The sequence below is a fragment of the Pristis pectinata genome, chromosome 2 (genome assembly GCF_009764475.1).
Source record: "Pristis pectinata isolate sPriPec2 chromosome 2, sPriPec2.1.pri, whole genome shotgun sequence".
Classification (NCBI taxonomy): domain Eukaryota; kingdom Metazoa; phylum Chordata; class Chondrichthyes; order Rhinopristiformes; family Pristidae; genus Pristis; species Pristis pectinata.
In genome coordinates, this window is record NC_067406.1 from 79245677 (window position 1) to 79264047 (window position 18371).

Below are 18371 nucleotides of genomic sequence, written 5' to 3' on the forward strand. Positions count from 1 at the left end.
GCCTTCCAGTCTTTTCCTGCTTCAGTTATGCCAGTTCTGTAATATTTCTGTTTATATTAGTAATCCTCTTGATTGGTTTTCACCAAGTGTGCTATTCTAGTACCATATTCCAGTCACTGCACAACTCTCGAGCCACCATCAAAATGCTCCTGTTAGTTCACCAGTAATCAAGAATTATGTATCCTGATCCTTTGAGAGGACAGTGGATACTCAATTCTTGTGTCTATTTTTAGAAAGATAATTATATTTTTAGGCTTTAAGAGCATCAAGAGGTATAAGAAATGGGCAAGGAAAATGGAATCACGGTTGAAAATCAGAAATTATCTTACCGAATAGCATAGCAAGCTCAAGGGATCAGGTGGCTTACTCCTACTTTTCCTTGTGTTTTTATTTGTCTTTCCAGGATTGTATAATTCAGTATAGCATCATGTGATACATTTATAATAAATAAAAAACAAAGTGCTAAAAACATTCAGCAGGTCAGGAAACATACATGAAAAGAGAAATAGCGTTTTCAGGTCAAAAAACATTTTGTCAGGGAGGTACATTTACTTGGAGAACCATGAAGGGAACTCCAAACATAAGACTTGATTACATTGTATCTTCAATCAAATTTCCACGAAGTTTAATGTTGAATTACCTCAATTGCAGGAAAGCTCATCCAGGTCAATTCAGAGCATTTTGATCCTCCCATTTAAAATATCAAAAGTTATTTATAAGGAAAGAAAATGATTTTCTCTGTTTTTATTTCCCTATCCCTGTAGGAGGTGCAAAATCAATACAGGCATTGATGATTAAAAATTCGTTAGTATTGTGATATTAACATTGATCATGTTGAAAAGAACTTAAATCAGATGTGCCAGCAATTGGGATTCTTTCCAACTTGATATTTGTGTGGCGTGGTGTTGCAGCTTATAGAGCTGCTGCCTCACAGCACCGGAGACCTGGGTTTAATCCTGAGCTCTGCTGTCTGTGTGGAGTTTGCAGGTTCTCCCTATAACCGTGTGCGGTTTCCCCAGGTGGTCTGCATCCTTCCACATTCCAAAGATGTCTGGGTTTGATGGTCATTGTAAATTGCCCCTTGTGTGTAAGTGAGTGGTAGAATATGGGTGGGGGGAATGATTGGAATATGGGGATAATAAAATGGGATTAATGTAGAGTTAATAAATGGATGGTTGATGGTCGACGTCGATTCGGTGGGCCAAAGTGCCTGTTGCCATGCTGTATCTCTCTCGCTCTAATCATTACCTATTACACTTTTCTACTCAATAATCAATAGACTGACAATGTAATATTTGTATCATCAGTTAAGAACATTATTTTATAAAATTGAACTCAAATAAAACTTAACTATAAGTAGCTATGAATATTCTTTAAGAGGAATGCCTATTAATATTATTACATTTCCTTGAGTTAGAAGCATACAAGTTTATGTTAAATAATTGTAATGCACTCTTTCGTATTTACACACTAATGTAACTAATTTAATTTGTATTGACACTTCTGGCACTTAAGGTATTTCTAAGCAACCTCGAAGAAAGTTGTACTTCTAGGACAATTGTACTAATATCTGAACACTTGTAAAGACTTTGTGTGACTTTCTTTTTAAAAAAAAGAGTGCAAAACAAATAATATTGTTTACTGCAATGGCATGTGGCCAAAACCAGAATTGCATCCTTATCTGTTTAACTTGGATGTGTTTAAAATTATTAGTTCTAAAATGTCACATTTGGATTGTCATTGTGAATTGTTATTGTGCAGTGTTACTGTGGCTTGTGCTTTATGTTTTGTGCAATATTTTGGAAAAAAAAAGTTCTTAGCATGTTGTGATTGCAATACCCTGCCTGGAAACAAAAGAGGGTTGACTCTTTTATTACTTGTTTAGCGGTAACGTCACGTTTCTACTAACACATTGCTTTAGGACTTAGTAAATTGAAAAGGACATTAATTGAAGCTCTAAAACTGTGAAAGTTGTATTTTTGTTTTGCAAGCAACTATCACGAGATAACAACTTCAAGAAACATTAACACAAATATTGAACTGTAACATAAAGCTCTTGCCGAGACTGCTTTAGAAGTGCAATCAAATATTTGCACTGCCCACCAGAACTGTAACCTTTTGCAACTTTAAGCAATAACAGCCAGAACTCAAAGACTTAAACAGTGAGAGAAGCAGTGATGTTACCCAAGCAAGCCTGTAATAAAGGAGTGGACCCTATCCTTCCATAGCTGTGTGCCAGTCTCATGCGTCAGCTTACCATCGTTTCATTCCATCCATCCTAGGAGACTACAGAAAAACACTGAAGAGCACGTGAAACGAAGTGCTGAATTTGCAGATGGTTTGCTTTCAAAGGCCTTGAAAGACATTCAGTCAGGGGCATTGGACATGAACAAAGCAGCCATACTTTATGGAATACCTCACCAGACTTTACTTTTTCATTTGGAAGCCTTATCAGGAGGAGCAGCACCATTGAAAAGTAAAACAAGAGACACCAGAGAAGGTTGTTTCTCAAAGACCTTTGGGGAACCTAATGCTCTTCTACAAAAAGTTGCATTGTGGGCTAGAGCTCAGGCAGAACGTAGTCCTGATCAATGCAGCACATACCGAAAACTCTCACATCTAGAAACCTCAGAGCTGAAATTCCCCACTGCTTCCAGTTACCTCCATCAGTTAACCCTGCAAAGAATGGTTACGCAGCTAAAAGAAAAAGATGACAACCTTCATAATGAAAGCGTTAGTAGCTCTGTTGTTCAGTTAAAAATCCCTCAGGTACGAGCAAGCTCTGTGCCCAAATCCCAGTCTGACAGCTGTGGCCTCCTCGATGTTATGTACCAGGTATCAAAAACCTCCTCGCTGCTGGAAGGATCAGCTCTTCAAAAACTCAAAACTATCCTGCCCAAGCAGAGTAAAATTGAATGTTCTTTACCTTTGACTCATTCTAGTGTTGATTCCTACCTACTGCATGGAGACCTTTCTCCGCTATGTCTTAATGTAAAAAATGGCACAATTGATGTGCCATCTGAAAACGATAGTCAGGATCATATTAGCCTAAAAGACAGTAAACAACCGAGAAAAAAGCGTGGCCGCTACCGGCAATATGATCATGACATTTTGGAAGAAGCTATTACAATGGTAATGAGTGGAAAAATGAGTGTCTCTAAAGCACAAGGGATTTATGGTGTACCTCACAGCACTTTAGAATATAAAGTAAAAGAACGATCTGGGACGCTGAAGACACCTCCGAAGAAGAAGCTCAGATTAACAGACACTGGGTTGTTCAGTATGACAAATTCAGGGACAAGCAGCTCCAAAAGTAGCAACAAGTCTACATAAATCCTCCTAAAGGGATGTAACTCAGATGGACTTCACCATACAGTAAATGCTATTTAACTAGTATTGTAAAACCACCCTTTGGCCTTCAGGCAAAGCATAGTTTCAAGCAGGGATCTGACTGTACTTCAAAAGGAATATACTTAAGTGCAGTCATATTTGCTAGTTCTCATCTTAATGCTCTTGTAGAATAATACTAATTGATTGTGTTTAGAAAAGTTGTAGTAAGAAAATTGCCACATTATATGTGTTTTCAGTGATTCATTTGAAAGACACAAATAGTAGTCAAACACAGCATTATTTTATAGGATTGGCTCGCTGAGCCCAAGTCAGGAATAGAAACGAACTGACCAGTCTTACTACCTAAAATGGGTAAGAAAATTCAATTCTTAAGTACAAAATCAACCTGCCAACTGAAAGGTACAGTAAATTCATAAACGTAAAGATAAATGTAAACGTTTTAATCAGTGAAGATGTTGGAGCACATTTGTGTGCTATGTTTAAGTCTGGGCCATTGTGTATAAGTTACACAGTTCAGCTGTATGTTTCAAATTGTGTAGTAATACAGATATTCATTTCACATTTTAAAGTGCAAAATTAGAGAGTGCCAACAGTGGATTGGCTGGTTAAAACATAATATGTTTTTTAAGAGCTGTAAAGTTCTGTACTAAGTAATCAGTCCTGTTGGCAAGATATTTATTTATTTATTTCACGAGGCTATCGTTTCCTCCTTCTGCCCCATGTAATTTCCCCAGTCCACTTAACCATGTGCTACTTTGCAGGCAACAGTCCGCTCTCAAGTTTCGTGCCTTCCACTGGCTGACTTCACTGCAATCATGAGAAGACTTTTCTTTTCCCCCCACTCTCTATCCTTCCCCCATCGGTCTTGCATGGAAACACAGTGGATGAAATTGGCATTTCGGTAAAATGGGAGATTAGACGTTCTGTGTCCATGCTTAAAGCATTGATGCTTCAGAGTGCCCAATATTAACAAATGACAAAAGTTTAAAGTTTCCATTTTTAGTCAGCAGTTAGGTACCCACCATAATTAGTTGTAAGAGGAAACGGTCTATAATGTGACATGCCTCAAGTTTGAGAAGGGAAGCAATCCCTAAATAGATGCTCCAATTTTATGATGCTCCAATATATGAAAATTGAAAATTTGAAAAACACTTAGTTTTATTGAGACTTGGATAAGCTATAGGTGTGAACAAAATGACTAACAAATTGATAGCACTGTACAGAGCATGATGCATAAGATGCACTGAAGAAAATAGTATGTTTTATTCCTCTTGTTAGTCTGTATTTAATGAAAAATGTAGGTATAGTATGTGATAACAAGATTGCATTTTTCACACTCCCAAGGCGGAATTTTGCTAACTGTAAACCTACCTGCTGCTAAGTTAAGTGTGTTCTTGTTGGAGATTTTGAAAATGCTTCAAATTTTACAAATATAATCCAACCATTTCAATTCTTGCGTCCATACATCATTCTCAGTACAAAACCAACAGCTGCTTTTCTTCTAGTTTTACAAAGCTAATCCATTCATTCAGTTTTTGTTGATCGTATGCATTGTCATTGAAAGAGTACCAAATTCAGCTGTTGCATTTTGATATAGATTTAATAGAAAACAGCTTTTTGAATTCAGGGTCTCTGTATGATTAGATAAGAAAAGCTTTGAACAGTTTTAAGTCTCTTGTGTTGCTAATGATCCAGTTTTCTAATTTGTGATTTAGAATAGGGAAGATCTAACAAAAAAAACTTTTGTGTGGATTTGGATTTAAGGTCATGCCTTTGTAGTTCATACGGAAGTTTTTGAAACAGTTAAGAGATGCCATTCAGAATTATAAGGATTAGATGAAGTTACCTTTTCTCATTAAAATATCTCAAATAGTATGAAAGATTGGGCTTACTTTGCTTCGGCAGTATAGACATGGCAACATTCTGCTAACTTGCCATAAAAAGCAAAAGTGACATTGTTCAGTTTAATAATTTTTAGAATTTGGTCACAATTTAAGTGCAAGTATTACAAAAGCCCTTTAAGATATAGTTCCAGCTTAGTACTAGGGATGTCACGATATTATGTTGTCTTGTAACATGGATGGTTAATGTTCCCTTTTTCCTTTAAATCATTTCATGCTGTTTTACATTGTAAGTCTAATAGTAACTTGAATTAAATAACAGGAAATGTCACCCTTTTATGGTCAAACATTTCAATGGCATTTCAATTTTTATTTTTAAAGCAAAAAATTAAAATAACCAAGAAATTAAAGCAGTTTTAGGTTGAATGGAGAGAATGCATAATTTAAAATAAGGAAAATATTTAAAGTTTTAAAAGATTACTGGCATTATTAATTGAAATAAGTTCTTAAAATTGAATAAAACAAATTTAGTGATATTACATTTTTCTTAACTTTATGAGAGCTCTTTAGCCTTTTGTAATGTGTATAAAACACAATTTTTTGATTATCTTTAGTGGTAGGAAAATAGATTTTTGAAACACTACATGTTTGACTACTGTGCCACTATCTGTTTTTAATTAGATTTCCCCATAATGTTAATATCGTGACAACCAATTTTAGTACTTAAGAATGTTTCTGAAAAAAATTTTGTATTGCAAAACAGTGCCTCTGTTTTTAGAACTACTGCTCAGTAATGTTCAAAACCATTTTCTGGTAGATAATGGGGAAATTTTATATTGTATATTATGTTTATTAAAACTAATTTTTAGTTTACAGTAAATACAGATTTATCACCTGTTTATTTTCAAATTGCAGTGCAGTATTTCCATTATCACAGTAATATAGCTAAACTCTGTGGCTGCCTTGATTTTAAAAATTGGTTAATGTAAAACTGATTTTAGATGATTAGTTATATTTATGCATAAATCAATTGCACTATATTCATGAATTATTTATTACAATATTTTCTAATGAAAACAATGTTATCTGGACAATGTGTCTTGTGGTGTTATACATTTACTGTGATTCTGTTTTCCTATGATGTGTTGTTTAATAATCCTCAATCTGTACAGATTTCAGCTGTTTTAATTGTGTTTATAGGTTGTAATTTGTAGTAAAGCACTTTGATGCTTTTGCACATAAAATTGAAAACTAGTAAAATGTGATTGTTGTCTTTTTTATGTACAGTAGATCGTAAAATTTTGTCTTCCGTGTTCTTTATTCTTCATCCTAATAGAAGAGAAGAAAATTAATAGTTGAAACTATTTAACGTGACTAATACTAAAGTTTCCTTTTCCTTCTGTTGTCCAGTTATACTAACAAAAGCACCTTGACAACAATAGAATCTCACTGCACTGCAAGCATTATTGACTGTATGCATGCTTTTGCATGCATTAGTGAAGGAGTTTTTCATTTGCTTTTGAAGCATAATAATTATTAATTTTACAAAGAAGTTGTGGAGTCATCCATATATCTAAGAAAATCTACAAATGTTACTTCTTTAAACCCACTTGTCCATATTGTTTATAGTTGAATAGTCATAGTTGTACATTATTTATCATATCACATTTGAAGATTAAGAATTGAGATCATCTGAGGAATTTTTGTTTTTCTGGAGCTAATGTAGCTTTGAAGTGAAACTGGTTTGTTCTTGTAGGTAATTGGGGGTGGAGGGTGCTCAGTGGTCCAAATAATGTCCTTCCATGCTGTAACTATTCCATGATCTTAAGATGTACAATAGTAAACTTGGGTGTAGAGGGTACTGAAGCAGTGTCATAGTTTTATTTTGAAGTGTAATCAGTAGAAATGGGCCAGTGTTCATTTCTGTGAACGTCCATAATTTCTTCTTGTGTACATAGTATTTCACTGAAAAGTCAAAAGTATTTATATTTTATGTTGAAGATAAATAATGCTTATTTTACAGTCATGTGTTGTATTAGAAACTGTTAATACTTTTCAAGATGGACTGTGGAAAAGCATGTACATATCAAATAGAGGTGCTGATCTGCACTCTTATTAAATAAGTATCAAGGTACAAAAAAGAAAGTATAAAACAGTTTATTGTTAAATATCAATATATTAGGAACAGGAACATACCTTTCAGTCTCTTGAGTCTGCTCTACCATACAGTTCAGTCATGGCTGATTTGTACCTCAGTTTATCTCTTTTTACTCCCTCAACGTTAGATACCCCAATCTAGTAGAATCTACCTGACATTCTTAACAATTTGTCTTCCCTATATCTGCAGCCTTTTAAGAGCGTCCTCTGTGTGAGAACATTCTTTCTCATATTGTGCCTATTTATCTGCCCTTATTCTTAATTTCTCTTCTGAAGAATATGGTTATCCATATCTTCGTTTAATTGAAGGTTTCCTCACTATTTTCAAAACCTGAGGGAATATAAACCCTTATTAACCCTCAAGTCCCTTTGTATTTTCAATATAAATCTATGTTGGTAGAATTGTGGATATTGCTATCAGATAAAGTTTGCAGCCTTTAAATTAAGAGGATATTGAAGAAGACGATGAGGGAGTAATACCACTTGGCAGGATAAAAGTAATACAGAAGCTTGAAGCGACTATGAATTTCAGAGAGTGGTCTGGACAATGAGTGACGTACATTTACAGTATCGCTGGACAGGAGAAGGCTTTATTACATTTTGTCCATGCAGGTCAATAATGGAGTTACTTAGGTTACTTCTATTTCCTAGTTCTTTAGGTGTAACCTTGTAGGCTACAGCTCTTCAAGTGCTCAGGTACTTTTTACATATGATAAAAGTTTCTTGCTTCCATCACCCTTTCAGCAGCGAGTTCCAGATCCACAGTGTGTTTCATACTTCAGCTGTTCTTTGGATGAAACAAATATTCACTTAATTTCCTTCTAATCCTTCTACCAATTAATTTAACTGTATGAACCCTAATAACTAACATCTGTCCCAAGGGAAATAGGTCCTTTCCCCTGTTTAGGTATTTCATGATTACGTGCACCTCAATTAAATCTCCTGTCAGTTTCCTTTGTTCCAAAAAAAAAGTCCAGTCTAGCCCCTACAGCATCCTTGTAATTCTTCTCTACTCATTCTCCAATGCTATCACATTCTTCCATATTGGTGACAGGATCTCTACACAACATTCAAGCTGTAGCCTAACTAATGATTTATACAGTCCTAGCATAATGACCCTTCTCTTACATTTCTCTGATCAAGGCAAGTAACCCTGATGCCATCTGAACTACCTTAGTTAATTGACCAGCCACCTTCAGGGATCTTTGGGTGTGTGTTTCTGGATCTATCTGTTTCTCTACACTTACTAGTGTCTTTCCATTCATTGTCTATTAACTTGCCTTGTTTGCCCTTCCCAAATTCATTACCTCACACTTCTCTGGATTGAAATCCATTTGCCACTTCTGTACCGTCCTAAGCAGTCTATTCGTATTTTTCTTTAGCCAAATACTTCACTATCAATCATGCTTTCAATTTTGCAAACTTAAATCTTAGCCCCAATATTTGAGTTCAAGTTGTTAATAAATACATGGAAAGCAAAAGACAATAGAACTGAGCCATGCAGAACTTCAAAGCACACAATGCTCAAATGACTAAAACTCTTATTGACCATTACCCTTTGCCCTCCCTCCACTGAGCCAACTATTGCTCTCGGTTATCGTCTTAACTTGGGTTCCATAGGCTTTTACTTTCGTGATCAATTTGCCATGTGAAAATGAAAAAGCATGGAGGGAATGGAATCAGTGGTAAGGACCAAATTCCACTCCCAAGTGTTTGAAACAGACCTAGGTTGTTTGATCTCGCTGTCATATTTGACCTTGAGGTCATAAGTGCATGAACATAATTCAATGTAAAAATAAACAATTAAAAAAAAGATTTGCTGAGAAAGTAATGGATAAACATTGTGAATTTATGAAAATACATTAGTAGGTAACATAAAAAGTAACCAAAAGGTCTTTGTCTATTAATTTGTATAATGCCCTGGTAGGCAAGGCCAAACAAGTGACCACTTTGTGAAAGCAGAAGGCATGGCTGAAGTGCTGAATAAGTATTTTACATTTGTCTTCACCAAAGAGAAGTAGGCTTCAAATAGGTAGAGGAGGAGGTATAGAGAAATTGAAAGAATGAAAGTAGGAGAAGGAAATACCTTAAAGATTTTCAATGCCGAATATAAAAATATTACCTCCTCTTGATAAAATACATCCTTGGTTATTGAGGGCAGTAAAAGTAGAAATCATAAAAGCTCTTCCAATGCTAGACATGAGAGTGGTACCAGAAGATTGGAGGATTGCAAAGACTGTATAAACCCCATAAACAAAAAAAAAGTTCAAACTTGGTAATTATTAATCAGCATAACATCCATGATTGTTAAATTAAAAAGGACAAACTTAGAGTGTGCTTGAATTCTTGGAATGATATGGTGAGAGTATTGTGATTGACATGTACATGAAATTTCAAAAAATTGAAACCTACGACATTAAAAGATAATTAATCGCATGGATAATGGCTAAGTGGCATAAAGTAGAATGGTTTGTTTTTCCTTTCTGAAGTATATGCAGCGATATCCTCAGAAGTCAGTATTGGGACCATTGCTCTTTGTGATTTATAGAAATTACCTAGGCTTTCTTCTATATAATTTCAAAGTTTGAAATCTGTAAAATTTTAAACTATAAATGGGATTTTAACAAACCTGATGAACTTGGCAGGTGCATGAAAGATGAAATTTAATGCAGAGAGTGTCAAGTGGCTCATTTTGATAGGAAGAATGAGGTACAATATAAAGTAAATGGAATTATTTGAAAGAGGGCACAGGAACAGTGGGTCTTTGTAGATGGGATTGATAAAAAGCATACATGATCCTTGATTTTACAAATGGAGGCATGGAGTATAAAAGCAAGGAAGCAAACTTAAATTCACAAAAGCCCAGCTAGAATATTGTGCCAACCTCTGGGCATCACATTTTAGGAAGAATGTCAAGGACACAGGAGAGTAGAGTAGATTTGCAATGATTTTACCAGGCATGAGGGACTTAAAATTTTGTGAGAGGTTCATATAAACTGAGGTTTTTCCTCCTTGCAGCAGTGAAGATTAAGGGGGGAATTTGATTGCAGTGTTCAAAATAGCCAGAAGCTACATGTTTAAGGTAATTGACAAACAAACCTGATATCACATGAGGAAAAATAATTAACAGAACAACTACTTCTCTGCAATTCATTATTTGAAAGAATGCTGGAAATAAATTCAATAATAAAATTAGATAAACACTTGAAAAGAGACAAAATTTAGGGCCAAGAAGAAAGAACAGAGATGTGGGATTAAATGGATAGCTCTTTCAAGATTCAGCTTGGACACTGACTCAAGTGGTCTACTGTGTCATGTCATTCCATGATTCTGTTTTCTAGTTATACAATTAGATTCCATAAATGTGGATATATCAAACGTAATTCCTTTTGCATGTGCCTATATTTATTATTATGTTGGTGCAGTTGGAATCTTATTCTAAATATAACCAAACTGCAGATTTTCCAGTGCAAAATGAAAACAATTTCTTCAAAACAGTGCCTCGCGATGGGTTTCTGAAGTATTTATTGCAAACAGTTGACCATGTAGAGGCTATCTCCTGATCAAGAAAACTTCATTTAGTATGAGATTGGGTGGCAAAACAAATTTGGCATTCACCTTTGTTCCTGATATTCTTCTCTTCTCCTCTGTTCTCTTCTTGCTCCTTTCCCTTCCTTATCCTCCCACCACCCCTTCCCCAACCCTGCATTGTTTCATTGCTTTCAGCAGCGGGGTGGCAAGGGAATTGCTGAGAAGATGCATCCCTGATTAGGAGACAGACACTTTGCGGTAAGAATTAAAGATAGCTTTGCTTTCAGTTACATCTTTACATTTTCTCAACTTGGAGTAGCAGAAGTTCTGTGCTTGCATGCTGAAGGATAAATTTTAAGTTGTCTTGGAATAATCTTATAAACATGTGGAGGCATAATCACTCTGAGCATTTTATTTCATTAGGCCTGACCTGAATATTCAGCTGAAAATTTCCTCTGTTTTTAATTTTTTTGTGATGGTAAAAATTGAATATTTTGATAGATTGGAGAAGAGTCTGTTCTGTAATGAAGAGAAATTTAAACAAAATATTGGAATTATGGAATAGAACCTAACAAGAAATAAAAGTATACATAAGCCAATCAGCCCCTCGTGCCTGCTCTGCTTTTCAATAATCATGGCTGACCTTTACCTCAGCACAGTTTTTCTTCATTAATCACTTATCCCTCGATTCCCTTGATATCTAAAATTCTATTGATCTCTGTCTTGAGTATATTTAGTGATTGAACCTCCACTGCCCTCTTTAGTGGATGATTCCAAAGATTCACTACCTTCAGGGCAAAGAAACTTCTCAATTCTATCCTGTGTCACAATAAGTCAGTGAGTATTTGTAATGAAAAAGCAGCTTTGTGTTTTAAATGTATATACAAAGGAAACTGCAAAGAAATTGCCGCCTTAATAGGACTGAAGTAAACAAGGGAAAGTTGTGCTTGGAAGTGGGATCATATCATACATAGTAGAAAATGAACTGACAAGTGAAAAGACTAATGGATAGAAGGTAAGCACAAAAAAAGCAAACTGTAATGGAAAATAGAAGTAGACGTGAAGGAAATGAGAAAATTAGAAGGCAAAATTGCAGATGCTGGAAATCCAAAATAAAAACAGAAAATGCTGGAACTACTCACCAGGTCAAGCAGCCTCTGTGGAGGGAGACACAAGAGTTAACATTTCAGGTTGATGACTCAAGTACTGAAGAATGATCATCATCCTGAAATGTTAACTCTCTCTTTGCAAGTTGTGCCAGATCTCCTAAGTATTTCCAACATTTTCTGCTTTTGTTTTGGCAAATGGGAATGATGTATTGAGGGTCCCTGTTCACTAAGCATAGAAAATGACTCTTGAAAAGGGATATATTGGAAATTCTATTCAATGTCATCATAGCAAACCTGACGAAAAACTAGCTGAGCAGGAAATAAGGTCTTTATACAAAGCAGGATAAAGTATGAAGCATAATCCAGATAGTTCTAAAAATATCATAGGTTTGAAAACTCAGCCATAAATGAGAGAAGTGAAGGGAAAAATGGTGGAGTATGAAAGGGCTACATTGAAAATTGGAATTGAAGGCTATTAACTCAGGAAGATGAGAAGTCATGAAGAGGAGATTGCAAAGATTCCTGGCTAGAAATAAAACCAGAGCAATGTATATGCTCTGTCTTGCCAAAATTAGCTGAAATTGGTGTGAAATATCTCATGGAAAAGCTTTAAAAAGTACAGAAGGAAGGGCTGAGATGGTAGAAAAGTTTAGATACTTGTAAGGAAGCTTCTGTTTTTTTGGGATTACAGTCAATCTCATGAATGGCATTTAACTTCCTGACAAGGGCATTATTTTAAGCAAAAGGGCCTCTTAAGAACTATACAAATCAATATCAACCTAGACTGATAATGCCAAACACTAGAGACTGCAGATGCTAGAATCTGGAGCAACAAACAATCTGCTGGAAGAACTCAGCAGGTCGAGTAGCATCTGTGTGTGTTTGGGGGGGGGGGGGGGGGGGGGGGAGGCGTTGGTGGGAAGGAATTGATGACGTTTGGGGTTGAAACCCTGCATTAGGAATGATGCAAGTTTTCGACACTGTCAAACCAAACTACTGTCTTTTTAGACCTAGTTCTTTTCAACCTATATGTGGCTGTATAAAATAGTGCAAAATAGTGTATAAAATAGTGCATTTAAGTAAGGCAAGAAAATGTGCAATGAACATGTATAATTTGAGAAATATGGAAGAAAAGAGGGACTTTTGGGTGCATACCCACAGATCCATCAGGATGGGTATTTAAGATATAAGATAGCTCTCTTGGCTAAGACTTACAATCTACAAGCTGTTTGATCATATTAGAACTATGTAAACATTAACAAGGCTAAAGTTAGAGTATTATGTGCATTTCTTGACATGATGTTAAAAGAATATAGAATATAGCATTAGAGAGAGTACAGTTGAAATTTTCAAGGTTGTTGCTGGGGTGGTGATTATGAGGAAAGAATGACAAAGCTTGGGGTTCTTTAGGACTGTGAGGGCTGAGAGGAAAGTTAATAAGGGGAAATAAGAAATGAGAAGCTTCAGAAGAGTGAAGAGGGAGCACCTATTTACTTTAGCAGAGAGGTCAATATCTGAGGGGCATAAATTTAAAATAATTGGTAGAGTTGAAAGGGAATTAATTTCTGAATTTGGTGGATGTACGGATGTGGGTGCCTGAAAGAGTGATGGAATGAGAAACCCTAGGCATATTTAATAATGATTTGGATAAGCACTTAATACCTACAAGTTTAAGGACTGAGAGCTAAGAAGTAGGATTAAATAGTTCTCTTTGGCCAGCATGGGCAAGGTTGAATGGAGGCTGACTCTGCCATAAATTCCTTTGATTCTTTATCACCTAATATCCTTTTTGTTTCATAATTTCTGGAACTCTGGCCTTGGTTCCTTTCCTTTTCCCATGCAGTGACAATCACCGTATCTGCTTTGAACAATCAAACTGTTCCAAGTCACTCGTGTTCTCCACTTAGTAGAATTTGTTCTCACTTTGAGCAACTGAGTAACTTCCAAAAGAAGAAAATTCAGGCAATGATGATGTATAAGGTTTATATCATCTTAATCTGGAAATGTTTGATGTGGCATTGAGAAACGAAATGGAGGACCTTGCTAATAAAAGATGGTTCAGTGGCTGGACAAGATATGGTTAAAGGAGGAAATCACTGACCTCCAGGGTACACGTGAATGTAGTTCTTGGTATATGAAAGGAGGAAAAAGTTATTTTTGTTGATTGAGGATAGATGAAGTTGCTGAGTCAGTGCCGTTCCAGCAACATGATGCAATGTACGAAATGTTCTAAGTGATTACCATTGAGATCTGTGATCTTAAGTAGATCCAAAGAAAGGTGAAACTTAATAGAATTATTTGGAGTTGGAGGTTGGTCTTGATAAGTCTGAATATCCAGTTCTTGACAAATAAGGAGTTTCCTCCATATTTTCACATAGATATCCCCTTAACTGGGTTTGATCAACCTTTGTGCCTTAAAATCTCCAACTGAATATAGATTAGCAATGCACACAGCAGCAATACACCTAAATCACCTTGATCTTTTACATCAGTTCATTAATCACTCCTTTTGAATGAACCTCTTCCCATAAAACTTGCTGTAACTTCAATTCTCAGAATCAAGTATCCTCCAATAATGCATTTTTGTGGCATGGCATACTAAAAATTGAGAAGCTGATCTGATTCATATGATGTACCTAATGATTATTAAATGAGTTTAAATTTCAAACTCTTTAACGTGAGGGAATTTGTAAACTTGGCATGATTGACGAAGTCCAATAGCAGTAATAAAAGAAAGAAAGAGACTCAAAGAAATAAAGTAATGCATTTTGGGCATTTCTCTGGGCTCTTGTTGCTTTTGCTGATTTATGCTCATTTTAAGATCAGGGCTATTTTAATTAGATTAGGAAGGTACTAAGGTGGAGCAGACTCGATGGGCCGAATGGCCTACTTCTGCTCCTTTGTCTTGTGATCTTGAGAACATCATCTAATTGGGTGCAGTATTATGTTGTACTTCTATCTACTTTCCCAGTTGTGTCCTACAAAGAAGCTCAAGTCAATAGTCTCCAACTGAAGAAGAAAGCTGACTTTCATGGAAGATAGTGGGATCAAATGAAACAATAATACAAATAGAAAGTGTTCGTGACTGCTGCAGATACATTGTAGGTCTGTTGAAATTCTGAAGACAGATGCTAGATTAACTTTTAGAGTGTGGACCATATACAAATTGAAAACAGAACATGTAATAAAATTTAATAAGACAGTGGACAGTTTGAAATGAAGATAGTCATTGTAGCTCTTGTCACAGAGAAGTTATATTTTATGTCAAGAATTTATACTTGCTAGATAATTTTTGATAGGAAGTCAGCACACTTTTCTCAGTTATTTTCAGATAACACAATAAAATTCTGTTAAGTTCCATCTATCCTTATAGTGCAAGAACTGTTAAATACTACTCATGAAAACCAATTCCTCACAGTGCCAGAGACCCCAGTTCAATTCTGACCTCGGTACTGTCTCTGTGGAGTTAACCTGTTCTCCTGGTGACCACATGAGTTTCCTCCCATATCCCAAAGATATGGTTTGGTAGGTTAATTGGCTACTGGAAATTGCCCCGAGTGTGTAGGTGAGTGGTAGAATCCAGGGAGAGTTGATAAGAGTGTGGGGAGAATAAGAAAAAGGATTTATGTAGGATTAGTGTAAATGGGTAGTTGATGGTTGGCACAGACTTGTTGGGCTGAAGGGCCTATTCCCATGCAATATAACTATGATAATGCCACTTTTTTTTTTACCAATTCTTAATTGAAAATACTAGTTGTAAAATAGTGTTATTAACAATCACATCCCTTCTTGAGGATGAATTTGTAAATTTGATGAATGAAGTCCAATAGCACCAACAAAAGAAAAATACAAGTGAAATGTAGTTGCTAAAAAATAGGAAATGTGCACCATTACTGGCATTATGAGCACAGGAAGGATGATAGGAAGTTATTTTTTAAGATGAGACAGCAGCGATGTCAGATAAATTGCAACCTAAATAAGTTGAGTTTAATGCTTTTAAACAAAGATTTTAATTAATAAAAACTGAGAAGCAAGTATTAATCTTAAGCTTTTGGGCATTTCATCCAAAAACTTAATTAACATTTCCTACTTATTACTTTATTTAGAACTTGTTTCATTTGAATGCAAGTACACCTCATGCATACTGATAGTCAGCGGAGAACACTTGGTTAATCACATCTTCAGCAGTTGATAGCCTGCTGAATTACAACCCCTATGATAAATTATTATTAACTAAACTGTAATTATTCAATGGATTCTTGGTGAGGTAAAGAGCAACCAGAACTGTTCCACTTTCACCTTTAAGCCCACATTGAACTCGTGAATTTTGGATGAGGCTCTCTCAGCAATTTCAACATCCCAAACCTTGAGGGTGCATCATATCAGCAGTGTTCTAGATCAATAAGTTCATTCACCATGTTGAAAAATGTGCTTGGATGCTATGTCTTCTCATTAGTGCCACTGGTTTATTGAATCATTGTTTTCAAATCTAACACAACAATCTTAAAAGTTTTCTGTAAATTTCTTACCAGAGGAGACCCATAATAAGTGTGGTTAGAATGGTACTGACATTAACACAATAAAAGGAAATCACACTAAATGTAGATTTTTAGAAGAGTTATGTTGACTAACTCACATCTGTACATCTTTGATCAATGAGTTTACATTTCTATTCCACTATGAAAGGGTTACTTAGACAATCACTGTACAATATACATTTTGATGTTGCTAACAATGATTAATAAAGTTTACTGAATTACAGATGCTTCACTATTTAGGGGTGGGGCAAGTGTACTAACTTAAAATGGTCCCTCTTCAATTCAAAATATATGAAATGACTCAAGTGATTCTGCTGCATTTCTGTAGGATGCCTTTGAACTAGGATGATGTATATATGGCGAGGTAAACACAATTAGAAAATGCTAAGCCACCCTTGTTAACAGTACTTCAGCCGCTAATACCTTTAAAAATGTTAACAGGTAGTAAAGTTGCTTTATTTGCTCCTCTGTCATGAACTTTAGAGATATGTCTTAATACAGAGGAAGTACTCTGTCATTGATTATTTTTATCTCAGTGCAGTCAGAGAGATTGTGAGAAGGTATGGAAGCACCTAGCTATGTCAAAGGCACTGCACGTTGTATAATGTAAAGAGAAGTATTCTGTGTACGCAGTATGATTTTTGTAAGAACTATATGTAATAAAAGATGCCACTAGTCGATCTAGCTTTTGTAACTCCCTGCAGGTATAAACCAATTATTTTTAAAATTCCTGGGTAATCTTAATTATCCTCTGAATGCTTTTATGCTTTTTCAAATTAAGTTTTAAGCTTAAAAAAAAATTAAGGTATGTTCCTATAGTTCTTTTGTGAAGATTAATTACAAGCAGTCCAGTTCCTGTATTTAAAAATTATATGCACACAATTTGAAGTGCAAGATACAAGGTTTTAGAATTTATAATAGAAATGTTTTTTAGGTTTTTCAGCCATGCATTATAGCAAATTCAAAGAATATTTTTGATTTCATTATCTTATTTACAGGAATCTACACTACCACAGCCTCAACTTAGTAACAAGCCTTGCCATAGCTCCATTCTAGATCAACTTGTCTCTATTTTTGGCCAAGTTCTTGGAAGATTAGGTTAGTGAATTGTTGCAATCCTTTGGCACAGACAGTTGTTCTAACCTATTTTTCAATGAACTACCACTAATAGATTTTGTTTAACTTAAAATTCAGCACAAACATTTCTCCGTTTGCATGTAGGTGAATTAAGTAATGAGATTTGCACAGTAATAGACAGATATAAGATATGAATAATATTTTTAGCAAATAAAATTATTATACCCTGGGGATTAGATGGTGCAGTATTGTAGATTCTGGTTTTAAAAAGTTTAAGGGCTCAAGATGAATGGATGTTTCAATTATTCCCCCCCCCCCCCCCCGGAGCACTAATTGAAATTAGTTTTATATTTTTCTTAATCTTATTTATAATAGCTTTATTGTTCATTACTACTCATAAGTTGGTAATAAATTAGCAATACAAACCCAATGTAAAACATGTATAAAATATAGTATGTGACAGAATGGAAAGGCAATAGTAGTTCTTGAGTTTAGAGTTGAAGTTTTTTTGGTATCTCTTGCTTTAGTTTAATCTAGCATCATTGTACTTGTTTTACCAAAGCCGGGATGCTTTTGATGCTGAGTAGCTTTTATTCTAGTTAATAGCAAATATTTAGTTGCCCGGCAAATGTAAATGTGATCATCATAAATGAATCACTGTATCTTAAAACAAAAACGTTAATCACTGGAGTGATGTTCTAAAATGTTTCTCTATTGCCTGCTGATGGCTCCATCACTGGTCAGAAAAGATAAAGATTAATCATTTG

At 35.3% G+C, this 18371-nt stretch overlaps 1 protein-coding gene across 16 annotated transcripts in view; it reads left to right on the top strand.

The window, feature by feature from the left end:
* The window catches only part of lcorl (ligand dependent nuclear receptor corepressor-like), a 90504-nt gene that overhangs the window by 59505 nt on the left and 12628 nt on the right, over positions 1-18371 (top strand). For 3 of the 16 annotated variants that reach the window (XM_052038100.1, XM_052038110.1, XM_052038119.1), the window contains one exon: positions 2283-6419. The exons of 9 other annotated variants lie outside the window; for them this stretch is intronic. In XM_052038100.1, the coding sequence (XP_051894060.1) occupies positions 2283-3333 (1051 nt within the window). In that variant the 3' untranslated portion in view covers positions 3334-6419. Of the gene's footprint in view, positions 1-2282; positions 6420-11075; positions 11139-17525; positions 17626-18371 lie in introns of those variants that run through there. 4 more of the 16 variants (XM_052038162.1, XM_052038135.1, XM_052038127.1 and 1 more) reach the window with 4 other exon arrangements.